Consider the following 23,316-nt stretch of genomic DNA (forward strand, 5'->3'; position numbering starts at 1 on the left):
ACAACAAGCACTAGATCATTCATGACGACATGACTGATCCGTCTTTAAAAACTGTTTCAATCAGAGATTAAAATGATCCCAGTCATGATCCAGTTTGACTTCTGGGGGCAAAGAGTTCCTCATGTAAAAGAAACAGAAAAAAAGCTGTCTGTCCGAATGAGGATTTATGAAAGGACACTTTACAATCACCGGTGCACACACCTCATGTTGCTGAGACAGCTGAGAGGAACCACGTGGTAACTTTGCTTTTGGAGCCTGATTATTAAGGCATTTATAGATGAGTTTAAAAAAAAATATATATATATATATATCTATATATATATAGATATATATATATTTATTAAGTCTTTAGAACAGACAGAGAACACTGAACACACGTGACAGAAATGGCAGATATGAGCAAATCACATATACCAAATGAGATAAGAAAAAGAAGACGAGAAGAGAAGAGAGAGAGAGAGAGAGAAAAAAAGCATGGGGCAGCATGGGACCTTACATGGACAATTCTTGGATTGTTCACAGTTTAGAAATTTCACATGAATCAGGGAATACACAGCTAGGGCAATGAAACAAAATCAATGAAACAGTCTACATTGCAACATCCTCTGCGTACTAAGTCTGTTGTACAGGTTTAGGAAAGGCACCCACAACTTATCAAAAGACCTCTCATTCCCCTTTAAAACTGAACTCAAACGCTCTAGTGACAGAACTTTAAAGATTTCTCCATACCACTGGTTAACAGTTGGAGGTCTGGATTTAATCCATTGAAATAGAATGCATGTCCTAGATAGATCAGTTTAACATTAGTAAATTAAATAAAATTTGGCATATTTTTGCTTTATTAAAGTTGAGAGGTATGGTCTGTATTCACAACACCCACTGTAAACTCGCTGATCATTTTGAAAATGGAGATGTTGGATGATTTCAGAAACTAATAATAATAATGGATCACTGAAAGCTGCAGTCTCTCACTGTAGTCTGTAAGAAGATGAGTGAGTAAATGAATAACTGAGGCAGTAGTAATGGATATTGTATGTACACTCCTGGCTTGTGTAATTTCCTCTCAACTGCCTACGATTCCCATCAATCCTTTCGGCAGGATAAGCGTAACCAGCCGTTGCCAACAACTTCAAACAGCGCTCTCAGACCTCGTCAGCTGTGTGTCTCTCTTGTCTGTGCTGCTCCTTCTTCTGGCCTGAGAACTGGAAACATGCTGTCCTTCGCTCTGAGACAACTCACACGGGTAGGTATATCATTAGGTACAATTTTGAGTCATTGTTTTCTTCACGGTCTTTTTCAGTTGGGTAATTTAGGTGACGTTTCTCTGCAGTTGAACTGTTAGCTAGCTTAACGTTAATGTTGGTCAGTAGCCTCTACTACAGTCGTGGGGGTGAAGTTGCCCACTTGTGCTTAAGCAAGCTGTGCAGTTGTCACTAAATAGAAGACAATTTGCAGCAGTTCGTCGCTAGCTGTGTTTTCTGTCCTGTCAATCTGTGAAACATTGACAGTAGTTGTTAGCTAGCCGATAAGCTAGCAGGCTAGGTGTCAGCACACGTTACACAGCTGCAGCTGTGTCCACGCAATGATGCAACCGCGACTGCTCAGTTTCATCATGTGGGGAAATAGCAAGAAGCAACACACATGATTTACGTTTTTCTGCATCACGAAACACTTTCAATGTAGCTATCGGTCTCAGATTGTTTAAGTAGTAATAAAACAGCATTGCATCTCTAAAATCGCAGTTTAAGTAATGTTACAGTTACTCAACTGTACACACGCTGCTTTTGAACAGGGGTTTCATTTCACACTCAGTCTTGATCCTATGTAGATAATGGAGGAGAAGGTTAATAGACAATGATATATTAACTGGAAATGACTAGTCCTGCCCCCAATAACGTCCAAAGTGCGAAACGAGGCATAAATGAGCACCAAGCAAATATTAACTCCCAACTTTCAGATAATTATGTAACAGATAAGGCTGTATTTTTGCCAGACTTTGGAAGTAATAGCTCATGTTTTTGCAGTGTCAGCAGCTCCTTGACTGCTGAAGTATTTATTACTGTGGGTTAGCTGCAGGATAATGTAATCTTAATTTTTTATTAAGATAAGAGATATTACATATTCCACATACCTTTTACTCTCAGCTGTCAGTTTATTAGCTACAAAACTAATGCTGAAACTGTCATATTAAGTCTACTCTTTCTTTTAAAGGGGTGGGCAAAATATTTGAAACACCTTTCAGTATAGCATGTAACAATTCAATAGTAAATGCAATTACATTATGATAAAGACCACCTCAGACTACAGCCTCAAATAATACCTTACAATTCAATTGATACTTGTGCCATGGTGTCAGTAATATTTTAAGCTTTACAAAGTTGTAATTTAATTTCAGGATATAATTACTGTACATTGCATGGGATCTGTTATAATAAATGTTTGAATGTTTTTGAAATTACTGTGTCTCTGTGACAGTGATTGTAAGACACATTTATTTTGAATGACTGAATAGTTGCCCAATTATTTCAGTTCAGTTTCATAGTCCAAAGTTTCATAATTAGTCAGCGTTTTTATTAAACAAGTTGTTCGATTAGTGGAGACATCAGGATGATGGAGGTGTTTGGAGGGGGTGTTGAGAGCTATTAATAGCCTGATTTTGAACATAATTAAGTGACCCATTTTTGAGATGGTGTGAATTTTGTGCCGTTTCTCTGAAACAACTAGGCTATGCTAAGTGTGTGCCAAAAATCTTGTGGCATGTATTCAGACCTAGTTTCATAAGTCACTGTCAGTGTGTTTGAAGTTTCCCATTAAACTGAGTGGTTCACATGCTTGCATGCTTTTCCTATTGATGCTAATTGGTTAACTGTGCATCTTCATTGAATTTCTGAAGGACTCACAAGACTGTCATCTTTTGAGTCAAGACATGTGGTGTCCTCATATGTTCTGTGTATGTGAAAGAACAATTTCAGTCCCTGTGCATTTCTTGTTGCTGTTGACCTCAATTTCTTTAGAGGACAGTTTTAGGATTGGTCCATCAAGATGGCTTGCTATCAGGAAAACTCAGCTTTTGTGACTTCTGTTCAGCCGTTCATCTGTTGCTGTTGATATTAATATCTGTGGAAAACAGATTGCATTGGTCATTATGGAGATGTTTGCAATAAAATGGGTCAGTTCCTGCAGGTATTAGATTCCTAAGATTCCAGTTAAGTCAATTTAAGAATTCAGAGTCATTTCTAATCCCATTATGAAAACCTTTCTCCCAGTGCAAAGGGCAATGAACCAAGGCTGCTTTTCAGCTGTTATTTCACAGTACATTGTTTTTCAGTTATGAATGAGAACATTTATTTCTCAATAATTCCTCTACTTTTCTGTAAGCTATTTTTTATCAGGCCCTGTTTTATGGGAAGAACTTAGTTCTGGTGCAGATTATGTTTGAATTGCATGGATGTTTATTGCTCCTGTAGAGTCCAATAGATAAGGATAACTTCTCTCCAAATACAGGTCTTTTGGAGGTGTTTAGTCTTAGATTCAATGTATAACACACCCCTTTGAACATTTGAAGAACCCCTGAATTCATAAAGGCATATTTAAATTGTAATACAACAGTGCAGCAAACTGAGTGTGGCTATCACAGAATGTAGCGTTTGTAATTTCACATTTTTTAGCAGATTTTATATTTGACAGTTGAGTGAAACATCTGGGGAATAAAGGAATGGGGAACGGGCTAAGATTCAGTCCAGCAGCATGAAAACATTGGAGAGCATATGGCCCACTGCTATTTCCACAGACTGCAGTACATCTGTACATCCATCACAAACTTTTTTTTTTTCTTTTTTTTTAAACCACTTGTGTTTAGGAGAACTGGAGGGCAGAGGTCATACAGAAAACTGAAGTAGTGTTCAAACATCCTTACATTGAAGTTCTTACTGTTCTGAACACTTAAAAATGTTGAATTGTCAGTTCCAAGTCCTTTTCATTGTAAGCATGTAGAAAAGCTACAACATTGAGAGATGAGGTTCCCCTGCTTTAACCTGTTTCTTAGCCTTCTGCTTCTACTTAATGAGTATCACTGGTATTGCCTGTCAAGTCTTGGCCTGTCACAACTGGACAAGGTGGAAAGTCAACATGCCAGTGATCTAACTAGGAAACTGGCAAAAATTTACACTGAGAGAAACTTATTAGCCTATTGAGACAGTTATTGTATGCTTTTTACCACGTATCAATGCTGGACAAAAAGTTTGGTTTTAAATGTGGAAAGTGCATTTTGTTTCCCGAAATTTCCCCTCACAAAGAGAGAAACTGATTTATGTTTTTTATCTATGTTGCCAACATCAACCAACAGAGTGGCATTGGCACGTTCAATATCACCCAGAGATAAGTTTTCATTTTGTTTTTATGTACCTCTTTAGCTGGTTTAGATGACACCCTGAAGACAGCCTGTCTGGCTTCATCACCTCCCACACCAAAACCACAAAAGACTTAATTTAATGCTTAAAGACCCCAACTTTTGACATAGACTAACCTAACAATGTCCCAGCAGAGGAATTCTTTAGCTTTTTAAGTTCAGTTTTATTCATTTAACAGGAGCAGAACAGACAGCTTTGTCAGCGCTGATTCATGGCTTCATTTTTTTTCTCAGGAGTGAAGTTTATAAGTTGCTTGGAGCTACCCTGACTCGGTGAAACATGGCAGCCACTATCTTTAAAATTTCAAGTGTTCCCCATGTCAAGACAAGCCTGAACGCACATCAAACAAACAATCAAACAAACATCTGCCATTGTCTTGGGACACCTCACACTACTAGTGCATGTACCTTGTGGATGTTCCAAGCCTTTTAACCGCATTTAACAAATTATCATTTTACTTAAATAAATGCCAAACACATGCAGGTTCCAGGTTTGCAAATGTGAGGATGTATTGTTAATCTTTGTTTTATGTCGCTATAAATTGAATATTTATTGTTTGGAATGTGACATTGGGCTATGGAGAATCATGCAGGGCGTTTTTCAGTAGTTTCTGGCATTTTAGAAAAATTATTACTTGAATAATGAAGAAAATTATTTATTATTAATAATAAAATAATTTAATTGAAGAAATCAACCATCAGCTGCAGGCCTGTCCATCTTTGTCTGAGTTAAAGTGGATTGAAAACCAACATAAACTGATTTTCTGTCCTTTTACTGGTGATAATTGAATAATATAATTAATAACCTAGATATATTGATTTTCGTTCTCACAAATAGACACTTAATAAAATAGCTTAACTGTATTTAGGCTCAAATGTGCCTTTATGTGACCCTAGCAAGGTATTACACTGAAGTAAAATCCAGTTATGTATTTCTGCTTTTCATTTAACAGACTGTGCACTTGACAGGGACAGCGAGTGGGTTGTGGGCCCATGCGCAAAAAAGGCCCTGAGCCAGGCTTTACCTCGACAGTGTGACAAGTACAATCCAGAGCATGCATCGAGACTTACTGAGGCATCAGGAAGCCCAGTGTAGAGCTCTTTCACCATCTTCTTCTTCACCACACGAGTGTTGTGGAAAAATTATAGCATAAATGTATCGTTCCACTGCCTACATCTCTTGAAGATTGGCTCTGTTGCTGGCATCGCTTAAGTCTCTGATTGTCACCCTGACAACCCTTTGACCCGAATAGAGTGGAGTCGCTTTGGACTCTGCCTCCTTCCCTTCACGCCTCTTCACCCTATCCAGATTTCTCAGTCTAGTGTCATCCAGACTGAATCACAGGGCAATTTGTAACGGACAGCCCTGCCATTAGTCAGCGACAGGGAAAGAGCCAACTTCGTGTCAGACTGACGGATGCTGTTGCCCTGTTGACACTTCTTCTCTTCTACCTTACATATATTTTTTTTTCTTCACTGTGTCTCCTCTCTAGAGCCTGCTGTTTTCCTCGTGTTACCAGGCTGATTGTTGTTGGGTATAGCCACTGATGGACAGCAGTCATCTGTAAAATTGACTCGCTTCGGGAGCTGCTTCAGGAAATGGGCAAAAATAATACAGAACTAGGATTAATGAAATGATTTTCTGTCTTCCCGTTTCTTCTTCTCTGCCATTGTTCTTTGGGCACAGATGTTTGACAGGAAAGGCAAACTGCCAACAATTAACTTATTATTGTCACGCAGATACAGCGCATCTGTGACTCTGCCATCATTTTGTGCTCAGCACCTAGGTTGATGTGGCCTATCCCGCCCCTTTTCTCACAGCAGAGTTTTCATCAAGTTCACCTTCAAACGACAGCGTAATCTGTCGCCTAAAAATAGTCCCACTGTGACATATTTGGTGCTTGTATCTTGGCTCTTACTTTTCTTGGATCAGTTTATCTTGTGTTTATTAATTAATCTCCTGTAATGATCAGGGCTGCAAAATGAGGCAGGAAAGCGGAGAGGTAGACCACAGGGACCGACCTGTGTGGTGTTTGTTTAAGCCCAGAGCTGTCCCATTTTGATGCCATGGAAGTGATATGGATAGCAATAGGAACTAATAAAAGTGCCACATGAGCGCTACTTGGCTGAGTGTGCTTAGTGGCGTAGGGTGACAAGATAGGGACAGGAGGATGGGAAAAGGAAAGCAGGGTGGAGGCACGGAGGAGAGGGAGGGAGCGGCACCCTTGTCTGTTTTGCAGTCATCAGTTGCGCTATAACTATGGCAGCGTTGTCTTATGTTGGATTTTTCTGTGGCTGCTTTCCCTGGCCCTGGTGTGTCCCAGCAGAATCCCAGACAGCGAAGGACAGTTCCCGTCAAGATTTAATGACCCGTATGATTTCTCAGCGAGAAACGTGTCCTCAGAGGCAGCCCGACCTGTCTCCCCAGGCTCTCATCTCTTCCAGAACCCTGGGGGTGGGGGCCTCTCCCTTTCTCCACCATCACCACTGCCACTGGTGACAGAAGGCCAAGGAAGAGATTGTTAGAAATCGGCCATTAATGTGCCAGTCGCCTCCCCGGGTGTGTCACCAGTGTCCCCTCTGCCAATGTCCCCTCTGCCACTCCCAGGACCAGAGGAAGAGTAGAGAGGACGGGAGAAACAGCGATGGAGTAGATAAACTATCCTCAAGCTGCTTCTGAGAATAAGGGGTCTTCTAAACTGTTTTTTAACAGTGGATGTAAAATAAAAAGACTGGTTGGCCATTTTTGCTTGCAGAGAATATTCCCCATCTAGTGTAGCATTTATTATTCTGCCCAACATTAACATTCATTGCTTTTGTCTTAAAATTTCATGTTTAGTTTCTTTATTAGATTTGCAGTGCAATTAAGCCACTTCAAAAGATTAAGTGCCCAAACATTTTTTATACCACATGGAACAAGTGTGAATTGCATTTTTTTTTTGTCTTATGGGTGTCCTCAGCCAGTCCTGAGCATTGTGTTAATTGCTTTTTAATGGTGCTATTAAAGGGAGGTTGTCCCTCACACCCCAGCACACCTGTACAGATGATAACTATAGGTTGGCTGAGAAGGGATTGATCTCAACACAAAGTCATCATCATTGTTGATTAAATGACGGCAGTGAGCAAATTTGTTCTAAGTGCAATCAACCTGTCAAGGATTTTTTTAACCTCTGAGTTTTCTCCCACACAGTGCTCTGTTGATTGGGACTTGTGCTCTGAAGGGCCCACATGCAGTTTTAAGATTTTATTATTGTCTATGCTAAGCATCTTCACGATGTAATACTAAGCCACATAGACATAGGGTTGACTGATTCCAGTATAAGGTAGGATTCATATTTAACTTGGACAAAAAAAAGAGCCAGTGAAAATTATATGGACTCTGCACACTCACATGATCACACATTGCAGCAGCAGCGGCAGCAGCAGAAGAACTTGCCAGCACTAGTCCAGATTAGATAAGCAGGAAGTGCTGAATCTGTTCTCTATATGCCTCCTTTGGTACACTGAGGCTGTAAAAGTCAGTCCCCCAGTTTGTAGAAGTGCTGATAGAGGCATAATTGAACAACCATGCTGATTATTGATATCATGCAAACACGCCAGCTTCTAATTATACCAGGCTACATATTGCAGTGTGTGAGCAACAGAGAAGGGTAAGAGACTAAAAAATGTGCCTTTATTTATATAGGAAAAATCAGGGTGTCACTTCAAGTATGTAAAATGATCAGATACATTATGTAGATAAATTATTTTTAGTGTAACCTGTCTTTTATGTGCCCATCCCTCTTTTAAGGGAAGAGCCCCAACTACTTTCATCTTCACATTCACATGACACACATTGTGTTCATTTCTTCCTCCCTTAATGTTACTGATGGCACCAAAAATCTTGCAGATGCAACATTTACTGTAGTCCAACTAATTTCATGGTATTTTATGGTATATTTTTTTTATTAAAGCTGTGGTAATTTGCATTACAGTAGCAAGAGTTTGGTCAAAGCACAATCTGCAGGTTTGTCTGAAAAAAAAAAATTACCCCACATATGATGCAATGACCCAGTGTTCCTTTTTCTGTATTCCCCCCTTCTTTCATCAAACCCCAACCTAACCCTCTCGATTTCTCTTCCGACCACAGCCACTGTGCCAGAGAGCCCCAGTTCGTCTCAGTGTACGTGGGCAACAGTCTCATGCTGCTACACGTACAGTGGATGAAGACCGTCCTTGGACAGGCCAGGAGAGCCTGGCTCAGGACGACCCCGAGATGTGGGATCTGCTGCTGAAAGAGAAGGACAGGCAGTGCCGTGGCTTAGAACTAATTGCATCTGAGGTAAAACATCTTTCAAATCTACAATTGATTTTGTTCTTTTTTTAATCACTGTGTTTTTTTTTTGTTGTTTTGTTTTTTTTACTGTTTTTGCAGTCATTGTGCTTAATTTAACAATTTACAGTGGAGAGAGAGGAAGAGTGGGCTGCAAAAGAAATGGGGAATCCAGATTTATTAAGTCTGATTTCAGTCAGGCCATAGTGGCAGATACTTTGATTTAAAAAATGAAAGATTTTTTTCATTCAGTCAGCCTTTACCAGAATATATTGACCTATCTTAAAGCATTTTGTATTTATGGAGTCGGCTTATTTTTAAGGAAAGACAATTAATGTAAACACTAATTCCAATGGATGAATAAATAGACCTGCTAGCCTGATGGATATCTATTATTCTTGTATTATTTGCCATTTGCCTTTATCAGTGGTTTATTAGCATTCATACTGTAGATAAATACAGACACATGTACAGCACATCAAGTACAATGAAGGATATAGGTGTTGCAGTTAAGAATCATATGCTGAAAATATGAATTACTATTTTGGTCATATCTTTTCCTAAAACATCTGGCTATATGTTTCAGTGGTTTATAGCAGTAAATTCCCTTTTTTTTTTTTTTTTTTTTTAAGTAAAACTGTTTCTTTGTGGCTCAAACATACAAATCATAAAACAGATATAATTAACTTAGACAAAAGCAACACTGTGTAACTTTTGAGAAGCAGCGGCAACAGCGGCCTCTGCAGCCACAAGTGGCAATTACAGAACACTTTATACATTAAATTCTGTTGGGCTCTGAGTCCAAGTGGTTAAGGGTACTGGAAGCAGTGTACTCTTAGAAGCTATCAACTCATGTACAGAAACCCAAACCTAACCAAAATTGCTCAGGCAGCAAAAGCAAAATCATCATCTCAGTACAAACCAGCAGTCACGCTGTCCACTCATTTCAAGTCAGCATTCAGCTCATCTGAAAACATCTGAGCCCATAGCAGTTATGTGCTAAAATGTAGATGCTAGGCGCTATAGTCTCTTCACCTCTGCCATGATGTCTGTACTGAGAATATTGAGCTAGCTTAGATAGCTGAAGGCCCATAGTTGGTGGTGTGTATTGTAGTGCCGTAAAGTGTTACATATTTCTGGCAGGTTGTTGTACCCACTTAACCCAAGTTACATATAGAACTCATGTTCAGGGGGAGTGTAGATGAAAGGGGTGCAATTTTCCCTATTACAAATCAGTGTACCATCGAAATGATTTTGAAGCTGTTATTTTAAGGTAAAATAGTTGCTTTAAAAAAGAACAAGTTCAAATCAACCTCACTATTCATTCATTATTCAGCCACTGACCAACTGTGCACAGTGTGCTGTAAGTTATTTTTGGCTTGAATGACTTGCAGCACATTTGTGTAACTCTTTGTTTTCACTCCAAGGCTGGATGGTGTGAAATGCGAAATTTTACTATTCAAAAGAGCAGACAAGGTTTTATCTTGCATTGTTCTTTCTCTCTCCTCCTTTTTCTTCTTTGCCACAGTAGTTGTTCAGTGGAGTATATCAGCCCCCTCTCAGCACAAAGCCTGACCACTCTAGTGTGAGATAAAGCTGATATCTTCATTCTGCCTCCTCCCCACCTCACTCTGCAAGGCACATCACAGTACAGCTCAGGCAGGCAGACATACATTTTCCCACACGTACGCACACACACTCGCGAACATACACACTTCAAGACACTGAGAGGCAAATGCATTTCCTTTTCTAATATATGCACAGTCGTCAGCATGACAGACGGACGCGGCAGAAAGCTGTTACTGGAGCTGTTATCTCCCTTGATCTTCTCTTGGCTCCCAGGTGAAGCATTAGCATAACTACACACACAACACACACACACACAAACACCACCACTCCAACGAGGGAGAGAGTGGAGACTGTAGGTGTTTGTGTGTGCTATCTGTAAGACCCTATTACTGGCCAGTGTGATAATATACAGTACAGTGTTATGTCAGGAGGTCATACCAAAAGTGGCATCCATTGTCAGCTACGCAGTTGGGGCTGCACACATTTGTATATGTAACAGGTTGTTGTTTCAAGTTACACTTACACTGTATCAGGCTTTACAAACCCGCAGTCCCAAACACATTTCCCCCGATCCCAATCAGAATCTGTGATTATCTAATATGGTAATTTTTTTTAATCGTATTTTAATCTTTTTTCCCCGTAGAGTGCATGTGTATCTAAACATTAACACATTGCCAAGAGAAGGCTTACTTTAAAATCTGAATGAAAAACTGCAGTTTTAAGATAGCCTTTCCTTCCATTCTTTATTATGATATTCTGTACAATGTCCTATTATTGTTTGTATAAAATCTATGAAGAGAGGAGTGTCAGTGTGGCTGGAAGGTTTGGACACCAGCTGGACAACCTCTCTTCATCTCCAGGATAAATACCCATAAAAGCCTTTAAAATTTTCAACCAACAGAAACACTTAACTTCCCCAAAAAGAAAAAGATAAAACCTCAGAGGAAATTTAAAGAAAGGTATTGTTTTAATCAGGGGGATACCATCAAAGCTGTAGGTGGGAAAATGGCAAGTACTAGATGAACAGAAAGTTGTAAGGTATTAGTTGAAATAAGAGTTGTCTTCAAATTTCTTGTTTTTTCCAACCACCAGTCTAAAACCCAAAGGTGTTGAGGTTTACTTTCACATAAGGTGGACATAAACTGAAAATCATCACATTTGAAAAGCTAGTACAAGAGAATGTTTAGTACTTGTGCTAAAAGGGACTTTGTGACAAAGTGGTTTATCAAAATATATGTTACAATTGTCCTACTTATCGATTGATCAACTAATTGTTGTAGCTCTAGTGGAAATACAGAAATGTGATCAAGATTCAGTGGTCAGATTGTAATTGGTCCGTAATTGGTAATATAGCAGAGTAAATCCAGTAAAATAAATCAAAGGAACGAGCCTACTGAAATCAGCATAATAAAATGTGTTGGTGACTGAGTCCTATATCAGTTATTGGTATTGTTAATAAACAGAATTATTTTTTAACATCTCTTTTTCATCTTCCAGCACATGGGCAAGATATAAAACTTTTTGGGGATAATTTTACTCTTTTGCAAGAAAGCATACACACAGAAATTTGTTTTTCTTCAAAAACACATTACAAAATGATTAAAAAAAGGCCACACCAATCTATCTCAGCATGTGCAGAAAAGTTTATTACATTATCTTGTATCCTCCAGCAGCAAGGCGATAAGCATTGTGAAGTGCAGACTGTTAGTCTATGGAAGTCCAGAGGTTCAATACTGTAATGATTGCCTTTAGCTGGAGGGGGATTTCTCACTATCACTTAACAGACTTTAATTTGCCGTCCTTGTCCCTTCTGTCCACTCACGCCATTGATCTGAGTGTGTGTTTGCTCGTGTGTGTGTGTGTGTGTGTTCCCACCACAGAATTTCTGCAGTCGAGCAGCTCTGGAAGCTCAGGGCTCCTGTTTGAACAACAAATACTCTGAGGGCTACCCAGGGAGAAGGTGAGTGTTTATTCAGCCACACCCCAGCTTATTAATGTGGTTGATATTCTCTGCTTTAGGATATTTGTCACAAATGGGCACAAATGAACACACATAGACATACACTGATATATCCTGTGTTCTCTAGCTTGCCCTATTACTGTAAAGTACATGCCAACCACACAGCTAATAATCCACACGCTTTGCCTTGCCAAAGAAAATTCCTGAGGGGATACATTGGAAGAATTTGGTGCCAGGCTGATAGTTGCACGTTTTCTATTTTCAGTTTTCCTGTTTTCTATTATTTCCCTCAGATAATTCACATTTATCAGCAGCAAACAGAGAGCTGATATGTTTTTTAATGCCTCTCATTTGATGCATTTGATGCCTGAAATACAAGCCTACTATAAATCTCCCTCCCTGTGAATATGTTTAATTTTTATTTTCTTCCCACATCCTACTCAAGTGCCGTTTTACTCTTTAATGTAATGATCCAAAAAGGATTATCTCACAGAATGAGTGGCTTGCACAGTAGCCATCTGTTGCTCCTTCATCTGTAATTCTTCTGAAAAGCTTTGATGAGCTTTTCACCTAGATGTCCCAGATCTGATGTCGGTCTCAACATTTATCTTGACCCTAGATACACTGCCATTTCTATCAAATGTATGAAAGGTAACAGGCATTGTTGAGATTGACCTAAACTGAAATCCTATGGTTATTCTAGCAGGTAAATTGGAGGAGTGATGCATCTGTTAATAATGGCCTTGGGGTGTATTTTCATTCATAGGAGTTTTTGTTTCCATTCATTCTTTTTCTGAAACCCCCCTGACCCACACATCCACAGATACTACGGTGGAGCAGAAGTGGTTGACCAAATTGAGCTCCTGTGTCAGAAGCGAGCCTTGGAGGCTTTTGACCTTGACCCAGCTCTGTGGGGCGTCAATGTCCAGCCTTACTCTGGCTCACCTGCCAACTTTGCTGTTTACACCGCTGTGCTCAACCCCCACGACCGCATCATGGGCCTGGACCTGCCCGACGGAGGACAGTCAGTAGTCAATGCAGCTTATGTTTTATTCTTAATCATCGCCCTGTCACTTATTTTGTCTCCCCTCCCACTTTTCTGTGCTGCTCCAGTTTCTTTGTTGGTCAACGCAAGTGTATCACTTGGACCTGAAAAATTAATTTTAAAAAACGACATAATTTTTCTTTTCCTGCACATTTCTAAATCAGGGTGTTTGCAAAGTAATTTAACTGACTGTTTGTGCTTGCCTGTTTTTCTGTTCCTTTTTGTCAACGCAGTCTGACCCATGGCTACATGTCTGATGTAAAGAGGATCTCGGCAACCTCGATCTATTTTGAGTCCATGCCCTACAAACTAAATGTAAGTAGAGACCCCTACTGCTGATATCTACTACTAACAACTAACAAGAGGACACTCCAATACCAGCAATACACCATCAGGTTTCTTAGAAATGATGAAGAAAATTGACGGGAAAAGGACAACAGCAATAAAAGTATGTCATAGTGTTATGAAAGCTGTGCAGCAGATGCTGGTACCTAATAAATGTTATGTATACTCATACATTTTAGATTTTCCTCTAATGTCAGATGAGAGGTTTTCAGGGTCAGTTGTTCTCTGTGACCAGCAATTGTGTCACATTGTGTGAATGTTTGCACAATAATATATTGTACAGTATGCTGTGTAAGTGGTGTCTGATGCTGCAGGTGGAATTTTCCTAAGACTCTTTACTGTAATAGTGAATGGGAGAAAACTGTTAGATTGGATGAAGAACAGTGTGTAGCCACACTACCACAATATATATGTATGTGTGTGTATGTATATATACATTATGTTGGTCATAGATTACACAACAGTTTCAGCCAGCTTATTCAGTAGATATCAAATGTGAAGACCTTGAGCAAAATTGGTTATTTTTTATCAAATTGTGCAAGTTTTTGAAACCTACTGTAGCAGGCATTGAGTAAAATAACGAGTAAGAACTCTTCTTCAACAAGCACAAATATCTAAATTTAAAGGACAAATATTTTTGACCTTGTCCTTCATCCGCAATAACAAATTAATAACAGTATATTCATTGAAATGAACATAAAAAAAGATGAAAAAGTAACTGTGATCCCATAGTAGGAAATCCTGTTTCCATTCCTGCCCCCAGAGGGAGGACACAAAGCAGTGTAGGTAGGGATTCAGTGTCTAACTCAAGGAAACATCAGCCCATCAGATGCTTGCTTGCAGGTCCTTGACAACAGAAAGACTTAAAGTCAAGGGTTTTGGCTGATGTATGGCCTCTCTTCTCACAATGTAATCATACAGTCCCGTTAGTAAACCACGTAAAACAACTGAAGTGTTGCTTTCCACCTGCATGAAGATCGTTGCTTCCCGAGCCACTCAGATGTGACAAGTAATTTTTCAGGTTAACATGTAGATAAGATCGTCATTGTACACGAGTGTGTAGTATTTTATTTCTTGGGTCATAGTTGTGTGGTAGTGTGGGTAGCGGCTGATGGATGGCCATGAGATTCTGCATGTCCAGACCTGCTGATGTATGGGCTGGCAGGACCCCTCTGCGAGAGAGATAATGGGAAATCGACAGGCTGGCCAGCACCACTGGCTCTGTCTTCACAATGAGCAGCTTGATGGAGTGAGGGGCCATCCATAGATGTGCTCTGGAGATGGGAGATTATCAGGTTGTCTAAATAAAGCTTTGCCTCCTCCTTTTCTCTCTTCTTTTTCACGTCGGCGTCTTCCTTATTATCCATCCCTTTTGTCTCTCACTTTGTTTTTCTGCTCCATCTTGCTTTTTCCCTTTCCTGCATTGTGTCTGTTTTCTGATGCTTGGAGGAGGAAGGGTTATACAACTTGAAATTCAGGCACAGGGACGGACTGGTCATTTGACTGGTCCAGCTTGACTCCATTTCATGCGACTCTGAAGTGCATTCACTGAACAATGGATTGGCTAACATGTCTCTCAAATTGCTCAGTTCAATGGAAAGAGCAGGAAAAGTCTCCAAACCAACCTCTAATCTGTCCGGCCTCATCACACCAGTCAAGTAGATCCCCTGAAAGGTTGAATTAGGATAAGTAGGGGTGCAATTGCAATTACTGCAATTGCTCCATATTCCTCCATGATATGATAGGTTGCAATGTCTCCTTTAGATAAATTCCGTCCCCTTTTAAGGTAGCCAAAGTACTTCAAATGCTGCTACTTCAAATGAGTTTCAAATGGAAAAAATCTCTCTTCCGTACTGATATGTTTTCTCTTGATCCTCAAGATATGACAATTTTTTTTTTCATCCTCTCGTGTTCCTTTTTTTTCCTCCTGACCCTTACTCTCCCTCTAATATTCTCATATTCCTTCTCCATTTCCTCTTTATTCATTCCTCTCGCTCTGCCTCTTTTCTCTCTCCTCAATCTGTCTCCCTCTCTGCAGACTGCAACAGGACTCATAGACTACGACCAGATGGAGATGACGGCCAAGCTGTTCCGGCCCAAGCTCATCATTGCTGGCACCAGCGCCTATGCCCGCCTCATTGACTACGGCCGCGTCAAGAAGGTGCATGGAGAACTCTGTATATTCAATTCTATCTGCAGCCTGTCTTCTCTACTTCTCATCGTACATTAGGAAGGACAGACCAGCTTTGTTCTCTTATTCAAAACTCAGTCAACCTTTTCCATTTCAAATGTCACCTGCTTCCCATAGTCAGACCTGGCCAGGATTACTTCCAAACATATCTCTTCTAATTTCTGTCCCTGAGTAGTGATGTCTGTCTAAATACCTAGCATTCAACTTCAACATTTCCAAAAACACGAGCCAATTTTTATAGGGTCTTTCACCCTCACACACGACAACACAGATGCTGTCTTCCTCTCTTGCCTACTCAACCAAACGAAACATGGACACTCGCTCTGACTCACACATACACAGCACCAACTTTTAACCGCACACTTCACTGCTCTCTTTGACAGTGCACAAGAGGCCTCTTTATCTGTTTTGTTATACCCACCCGCTGACTCACTTCATTCACTCCATGACTGCTTCCCTTTGTTGCAGAGCCCCACTTTAGCTAGTACCATCAGATGGAGTGTCCCACCATTACAGAGCTGTGTTTTTATTAAGCACCATAACGACTTTGCCACTAGGCCTGAAGTGGGGCCATATTTTCCCCCTGGCATGTCTCTGTGGAACTGTTCACTGTTTTATGGCAGAATCTGCTGGGCCGGGCTTCACTCCAGATTTTCAATGTTGTGTTACCTAGATTGAAGCAGGCTTCTTTTTCTTCCCCCACGTCAGAAACTTGATTTACTATCGGTATTGATTGGCTACTGCACGTCACCCTCTTGTGTTCTTTACCCCCTCCAGTAACCCTGCCATCTCCCCTGCGTTTTAATCTAATAAACATGTGCTGATCCAGTTTAGATAGAGGAAGGGAGATTGTCATGATAATGCATATTAATTGGAGCACTAAAAAGATTGTTTACCGCTCTGATCATTCGCCAGCGAGTCATTTGCATGTTAGCAAGCTATTTATTGTTTGCACCTTTTTCAATAGATGCTGGCAAGACGCATCAAGGATTTATTGAATTATGCTGTAATATTTCTGGCCTCTGAAGACTGCAGAGGAATAATTACACAAGCTCACATTTGAAATATCTGCCTTTTGAGAAGATAGGTACTGCTAACAGATGTAGAGTTAGTTATCAACTTAACTGTAGAGGGGTTGTAAATGTATTACTCACATTTGAACATATACTTAGCACAGTCACATGAAAAGCAAAGTAGGGTCACTGATGACACAGATTGAGGCAAGTTCAATCACATAGTTTAGATTTATTTGTAACTGTAGTAGTTTGTGGTAGAAATCTGTATATCAAAACACTGCTTATGCAAATACAGTGCAGTTCATAAATATTTGCAGTGACACATTTCCACTCTATTCCAGGACATTATGTTTGAAATTAGATAGTGACAAAGGCTAAAGTGCTGACTTTCAGCTGGGCGGTTCATTGTGTTCATATCTATATTGGATTAACAGTGTAGGACTTGTCTCTTTTTGTACATAGTCTCCCACTTTAAAAAATACTGAGTAAACTGAAAAGGTAATTGAAGAGGTTTTCATGGCCAAACAGTGGAATGTTCTTGGCTTGCCAAGTCAGTCACCTGGCTTCAGTCCAACTGAGCTTATGTCTCACTTGCTGAAGATCAAACTTAAGGCAGAAAATCTCCTGAAGCAAGCTGGAAGTGAAGAGGGCTGAAATGTTCTGGTAGAGGTTGTAGACTTCAGGCAGGTCATGACTGCAAAGGATTTGTAACCAAATATAAAGAATAACTTCACCGAACTTTTATTGATGCAGACATCTTCAAATTAATCTCAGACAGCACTTTAACCTTACAATCATAGAGTCCAGCTTACAAAAAAAATGTCTCACCGCTGCAGTTCACAGATATCGCAGAGTAATGTCATAATTTTGGGTCTCGTACTGAAAAGTTATTTAAAATTTCCTCCCATAAGGTATAAATTTGAATCCTAATTTTGTGTTTGCTTCCTTTGTCTCTCAGCTGTGCACTGACATTAAGGCCTACATGCTCGCTGACATGGCCCATATCAGTGGCCTGGTGGCAGCCCAAGCCATCCCCTCTCCCTTTGAACACGCTGACCTGGTCACCTCTACCACGCACAAATCGCTCCGAGGAGCCAGGTAAGAAGGACAGACCCGGCAGGGACAAATTACATTACCAGGGATGAAACCTTGTTTGGGTTTCAAGAAAAATAAAATGGTAAAAATGCTGTGTCAGTAAATTATTGTATTTTGTCCAGGGCTGGCCTCATCTTCTACCGTAAGGGTGTTCGCTCAGTGGACAAGAAGGGGAAGGAGATCATGTACGACCTCGAAGACAAGGTCAACTTCTCTGTCTTCCCCTCTCTGCAGGGTGGACCTCATAACCATGCCATCGCTGGTGTGGCTGTAGCACTCAGACAGGTCAGCACAACACGCTAATACCCAATTTCAATGTAAAAGTAATTCAGTTTATTCATATTGACGTAACACTTATTACCCTGGTTATTTTCTAATAAGAACCTGACAAGTGGTGAATCAAATTTTACAGTGGAACAAAATCTTACCAAGGAGATGCTTTGGCACAACTTGACCCAGTGTGAACCGTGTGGATCTTAATGCTGTGCTAGACGGCTACTGAAATGTAATCTGTTCAAGAGGATGGAACTGCGATGTGTTTCACTTTTACCAACTTACGTAGCTTTTAATCACTATAATGGGGCTGTGCCTACTGTACTTCTAACCAATGGTCAATCATTTTTTCAGGTTATTTGATCAGTTATCAAAGGAAATTATTCAACATTTCTTTCCTAAGATGCAAATGAAATAGACTTTTGAATTTAAAGAAATACCATGATGTTTATATTGTAGTAAATTGTTTTCTTGATATCTCTTGGCTCATTTCTTGACAAAAAAGCTAACTCTAACATCAATGCTTGTATCCAGCTCAGCACTCTATCATTTGTGTGTCACCAGGCACAGTCTCCCATGTTCAAGGAGTATATCAACCAGGTACTAAAGAATGCCAGGGCTATGGCTGCAGCTCTTCTCAGTAAAGGCTACACCTTGGTATCAGGTATATTAACTTGTATTCAAGCTTTCTTTTTTTTAAGTCACTAGTATAAACAGCGGAGAAACATACGTCAATAAAGAGAAATGTCCTGTCACAAAATGCAAATTACATGGCAGGAAAAAAAAGAGAAAAAAAAGAGAAATGCATTTAAATTCATGATGTGCAAATTGGGTAATGTCAGTGTAACTGCCTCGTCAGTCAAGAAAATGAAACCAGATGAAAATGGTCACTTTCTGGTTGTGAGTGAATACTTGAATCTTGTTCTGCATTTAATACGCTGGCCTAAGCTTTTTTTTTTTTTTTTTTTAATGTATGTAGTATTCACTTGATACTCTAAAAAAGATAGACTTGTCCTTTGCTTACACTGCATTGTGCGCATACTCCCTGTTTTTTAATCCTTTTGTAGATTTCTCTGAAAAGAAAACAGGAAAAGAGTGTTTTCTAATGTTACAGTCAAATAAAACACTTGTAAAAATATGTGTGCTAAAGGAAGACTTAAGCATTTTCAGCCATCTAAATTTATAGACTAAAATTAATGCAGTCTAATACAACACTCCTGCAATAAATGCTAACGTCATGAAGGTTGTAATGTTTAGTTTTTATTGAAACTGTTTCAGAGAGGTGTTAATTCAACTGTGTGATAATTTTGGAGTATATAGTTTGTGATATTGTTGAACTGCACTGCATTATGCAGAGATGTGTTTCTGTTATTTAGCCTTCCCTCACTGATGTAAAAAGGGTGGACAAAATGATAGAAACACCTGTATAATGCAATACAGTACAACAGACCATGAACTGCAGGAATGTTGCATTTGACTGTTAGTTTTAGCTAAAAATGGACAAATGTATGAGAAAGGTGAAGATGTGAAGCATTTGAGGCCCTGACAATACATATCATATTCATTTCATATCAGAAAGTTATCAAATCTAGAAACATTACCTCAGCCATGTTGAACTAAAGCTGAGATTGTCTGATCAAAGATTTAAAAGTGAAGTTGGTGTCCACGAAGCCTCGGACTTTCCTGCTCTTCAAAAGTTTTTACTAGGAATGCTGAATATTTCAGGTGGAACCGACAACCACCTGGTCCTGGTGGACCTGCGGCCTAAGGGCATTGATGGAGCTCGAGCTGAAAGGGTGCTGGAGCTTGTGTCAATCACTGCCAATAAGAACACCTGCCCTGGGGACAAGAGCGCCCTGACTCCAGGTGGCCTCAGGCTAGGTAAGGACCAGCTTCATATTATACTACATTTTGCTTGACTTCCTGTCATACTTATTAAGGGTATGATCAGAAACCACATAAAAAACTGGAAAATTGTGTGGATTTGTATATTTAACCACTTTTAAATCTTAAAAAAAACAAAAACTAACAGATATTTACACTCTGTTGGGGTAATTAGTCTTAGTATGTTGGTCAGTTGCTCAGCATTTTGTGTTCTAAGTACAAGGTGAAGGTTTTTTTTTTTTTTGTTAAATTTACTTTGCAGTTAACATCCTCTTCACTTGATCAGTTTTACTTAGTTTTTCAAAATGTAGTTCTGCATATGGAAATTAGTCAGCCACCAATTAAGCCACAAGCACTGAGCAAATCATGATTAATTAAGCATGTTTGGCTTTTTAATCATCTTCCAGGAAGTTCAAGAGCTCCACATCTACACTGCCACGTTTTTAGCTTTATCTTAAGGCGAGATATTTTACCTACAGTACAATGCTCTGCGAGATATTTTACCTACAGTACAATGCTCTGCGCTTATTACGTTCTCATTTGGACTGCACCTTTGTGACCCATCGGTTATCAGCATCTGTGTAGGTTTGACACATCTGGAGTCTGTGTAGATTCATTACTTAAATTTCAAGACGCTCCAGGGTTGGGCTTTTTTCCAAAGACCATATGGTTCCTTAGTAGAAAAAAAAAAGCAAGAAAATGAATAACAATCAGATGAAATGTAAAAGTAAAAGGAAGAAATTGCAGATCTTTACTTTACTTTTATTTCAAGCTGTGGGATTTGTGTTCTTCTGTGTCCCAGGTGCTCCAGCCCTGACCTCCAGACAGTTCAAAGAAGCAGACTTTGTGCAAGTTGTTGAGTTCATGGATGAGGGCTTCAAGATTGCCTTGGATGTCAAGAAAAAGACAGGTAAGCCTTATGTGAGAGGGGATACGGATTAAAATGTAGCCAGGTGGTTGGCAAGAACATGCGTCCCAATTTTTTGGTCTTTTTGTTCAGTTTTAAACTATGTATTTATTAGAAAGGTACAATATGTTGTATGTTAAAATGTTGGATATGGAAAAATAAGAAGTGAAAAGGCCCTGTGGTGATCAAACATACAAAGCTAAAAATGGAGAACTGAGCATTCTTCCTCTCTTTTCCATTGTCTTCTCCAGCAAAGCTCCAGGACTTCAAGAACTTCCTTCTTCAGGACCCAGAGACTGTTGCTCGCATCGCTGAACTTCGGCACAGAGTTGAAGCTTATGCCAGGCCCTTTCCTATGCCAGGCTTCCATGATCATTAAGCCAGTCAGTATGGAGTCAGGGGGCTGAAAGCCAGGTGGTAGAAAGCCGGCTAGCAGAAGTGTGTAAGGAGAGGGAAAAAATCTCATGTGGTTGGTGCCTGTACATTGGGATATATCTTGAGTTCCCTTTTTTCCAATCAGATCTGGGAAACTACATTTTTTCTACTTCTTTGCAATCATCAGTCAATATATTCTTGTAAAAACAGGCCTCCATATTGAGGTAAAGAAACAATGAAATATGATACAGTTTTTCTTTAGAGCCGAAGATCTTATTTTCTATCGTATGTGTAAAGATATACCATTTCTTTAATGTGGGTGTGTGGGAGGAAGAAATAACTCGTCAAATGTAACACCACCAACTGTCATTGGTGTCACAGACTGTGTGATTTGATTGATGTATAATTAGTTATTATAATAAGTTACGCTGAAGAGTCTTAATGCTGTAAAGAGTCTTAACTAAAGTCACTAATGGAGATTATTATATTCACATGAAGATGTGTGCATGATAGTTTTTCTACTTACATTCTCTGTTTATGAAACCAGGTACACAAGGAAACTTCATGATGTGAAGGGTTGTTCTGACAGTGTTGTGGGGGGAATTTTGTTGAACATCAGAAATTCACTCAAAATGTAATTTCTGAAAGTTAACCTCTTTAACTTTGTATAGATTTGTGGAGCTTATCTCCAAAGGGTAAGGGTCCAAGTCTGATTATACAAGTAATCTCAACATCTTTTGATATACTATAGTCTAATATAGCAACACTATAAACTGTGGTCACATAAATTGTTTAAAAACACATTTCACACCGTGTATAAACAAGAACCAAATATCTTCAGCTTCATTCAATATAATATGCCTAACCCATGTGAAAATCTAGCTATGTTGTCTTTTGACACTATTGTGATTGCATCATCCTTTTTTCTTCCAGTATATCATAGATGTCTGATTTTAATTGCTCTGTATTTTGTTATGACAGATGAATAACCAACTGGATTGATATCAGAAATATCAGCTTGGATGATTTCATACTTCACTTTATGTGTGTTTACAAAGAGTATATACTTTTCTATATATTATTTAAAAAGAGTTAACTATGTAACTGCCATCATTTTACATGTTAAGGTGTCCAATACTAGTATCAATATAATATATTGCTCTGGAAGAAAGATGATTTGAATTGCAGTCTGTCTGATTTAAGTGTCATTTATTTCACCCAAGTGTTCAGTGATGGAAACTGTGAAGCAGCTAGATTTGATAAAACATTTTCACTGCATTTTGTTGTGTACCTGGTTCACCAATTGGTACTGTTGTCATTATCACTGCATCAGTGAGGAAGATTTCTGTTTGTGAAATGGTCTTGCAGCACAATGGAGAAAAAGGATGTTAGAAATGGTGTGATACTTTATTACTTTGCACAGAACATTGCTTCTAAAGTAAGTTTTTTGACAGCCAATAAAGTAGACTTTGCTAAAATAAACCATTAAGTATTTTACCAGTGTTCATAAATCCACTGTCTGTCTGTTTTCATCTCTGATATGTTGCCAGCTATTGTACATCAAGTTTGAACTAACTGTCTTTTACATAACATTTTTATTTTACTAGCTGAATCCTAATAAAATCCATTAATTTATGTTGTGTAAGTGATATCATTAATACATCACCTCTCACATACTGTCTTAACCAGCAAAGTTTTAAAAAACAAAGTCAGTCAGAAGATCTCATTCTGTCAAAATGGTTATCTGGACTGTGGGGACACGTTTGTTATATTTTTTGAAATTGTGAGTAGTAACAAATCATTTAACTAGATATGTACAATATTGATAAGGATTACCTTTGCTTTCAATGGATTTAGTAGTGGGGTTCTAGTTCATCTGTCAGGGTTTGGAAAACAAAATGTGTCCTACTGGCAAGTGAAGGAACAAGTAGTTAAA

The 23,316-nt window shown here is 39.2% G+C and overlaps 1 protein-coding gene across 1 annotated transcript; it reads left to right on the forward strand.

Annotated features, from left to right (window-relative positions):
* Window positions 1–1,133: 1,133 nt before the first annotated feature.
* shmt2 (serine hydroxymethyltransferase 2) lies at window positions 1,134–23,015 on the forward strand. The gene is made up of 12 exons (XM_022748352.1): window positions 1,134–1,243; window positions 8,538–8,729; window positions 12,170–12,249; window positions 13,073–13,273; window positions 13,528–13,609; window positions 15,678–15,800; window positions 17,805–17,944; window positions 18,064–18,226; window positions 18,779–18,878; window positions 19,940–20,095; window positions 20,901–21,008; window positions 21,257–23,015. The coding sequence occupies exons 1-12, from the start codon at window positions 1,211–1,213 to the stop codon at window positions 21,382–21,384; spliced, it is 1,506 nt and encodes a 501-aa protein (XP_022604073.1). The 5' UTR covers window positions 1,134–1,210; the 3' UTR covers window positions 21,385–23,015.
* The last annotated feature ends 301 nt before the right edge of the window (window positions 23,016–23,316 follow it).

This window comes from Seriola dumerili, unplaced genomic scaffold (assembly GCF_002260705.1).
Source record: "Seriola dumerili isolate Sdu_G_001 unplaced genomic scaffold, Sdu_1.0 BDQW01000121.1, whole genome shotgun sequence".
Lineage (NCBI taxonomy): Eukaryota > Metazoa > Chordata > Actinopteri > Carangiformes > Carangidae > Seriola > Seriola dumerili.

Coding starts and splice junctions, on each gene's coding strand:
- shmt2 (XM_022748352.1), top strand. CDS start 1,211: ATGCTGTCCTTCGCTCTGAGACAACTCACACGG. Junction 18,227..18,778: donor TGGCTGTAGCACTCAGACAG/GTCAGCACAACA, acceptor GTGTGTCACCAG/GCACAGTCTCCCATGTTCAA. Junction 18,879..19,939: donor AGGCTACACCTTGGTATCAG/GTATATTAACTT, acceptor TGAATATTTCAG/GTGGAACCGACAACCACCTG.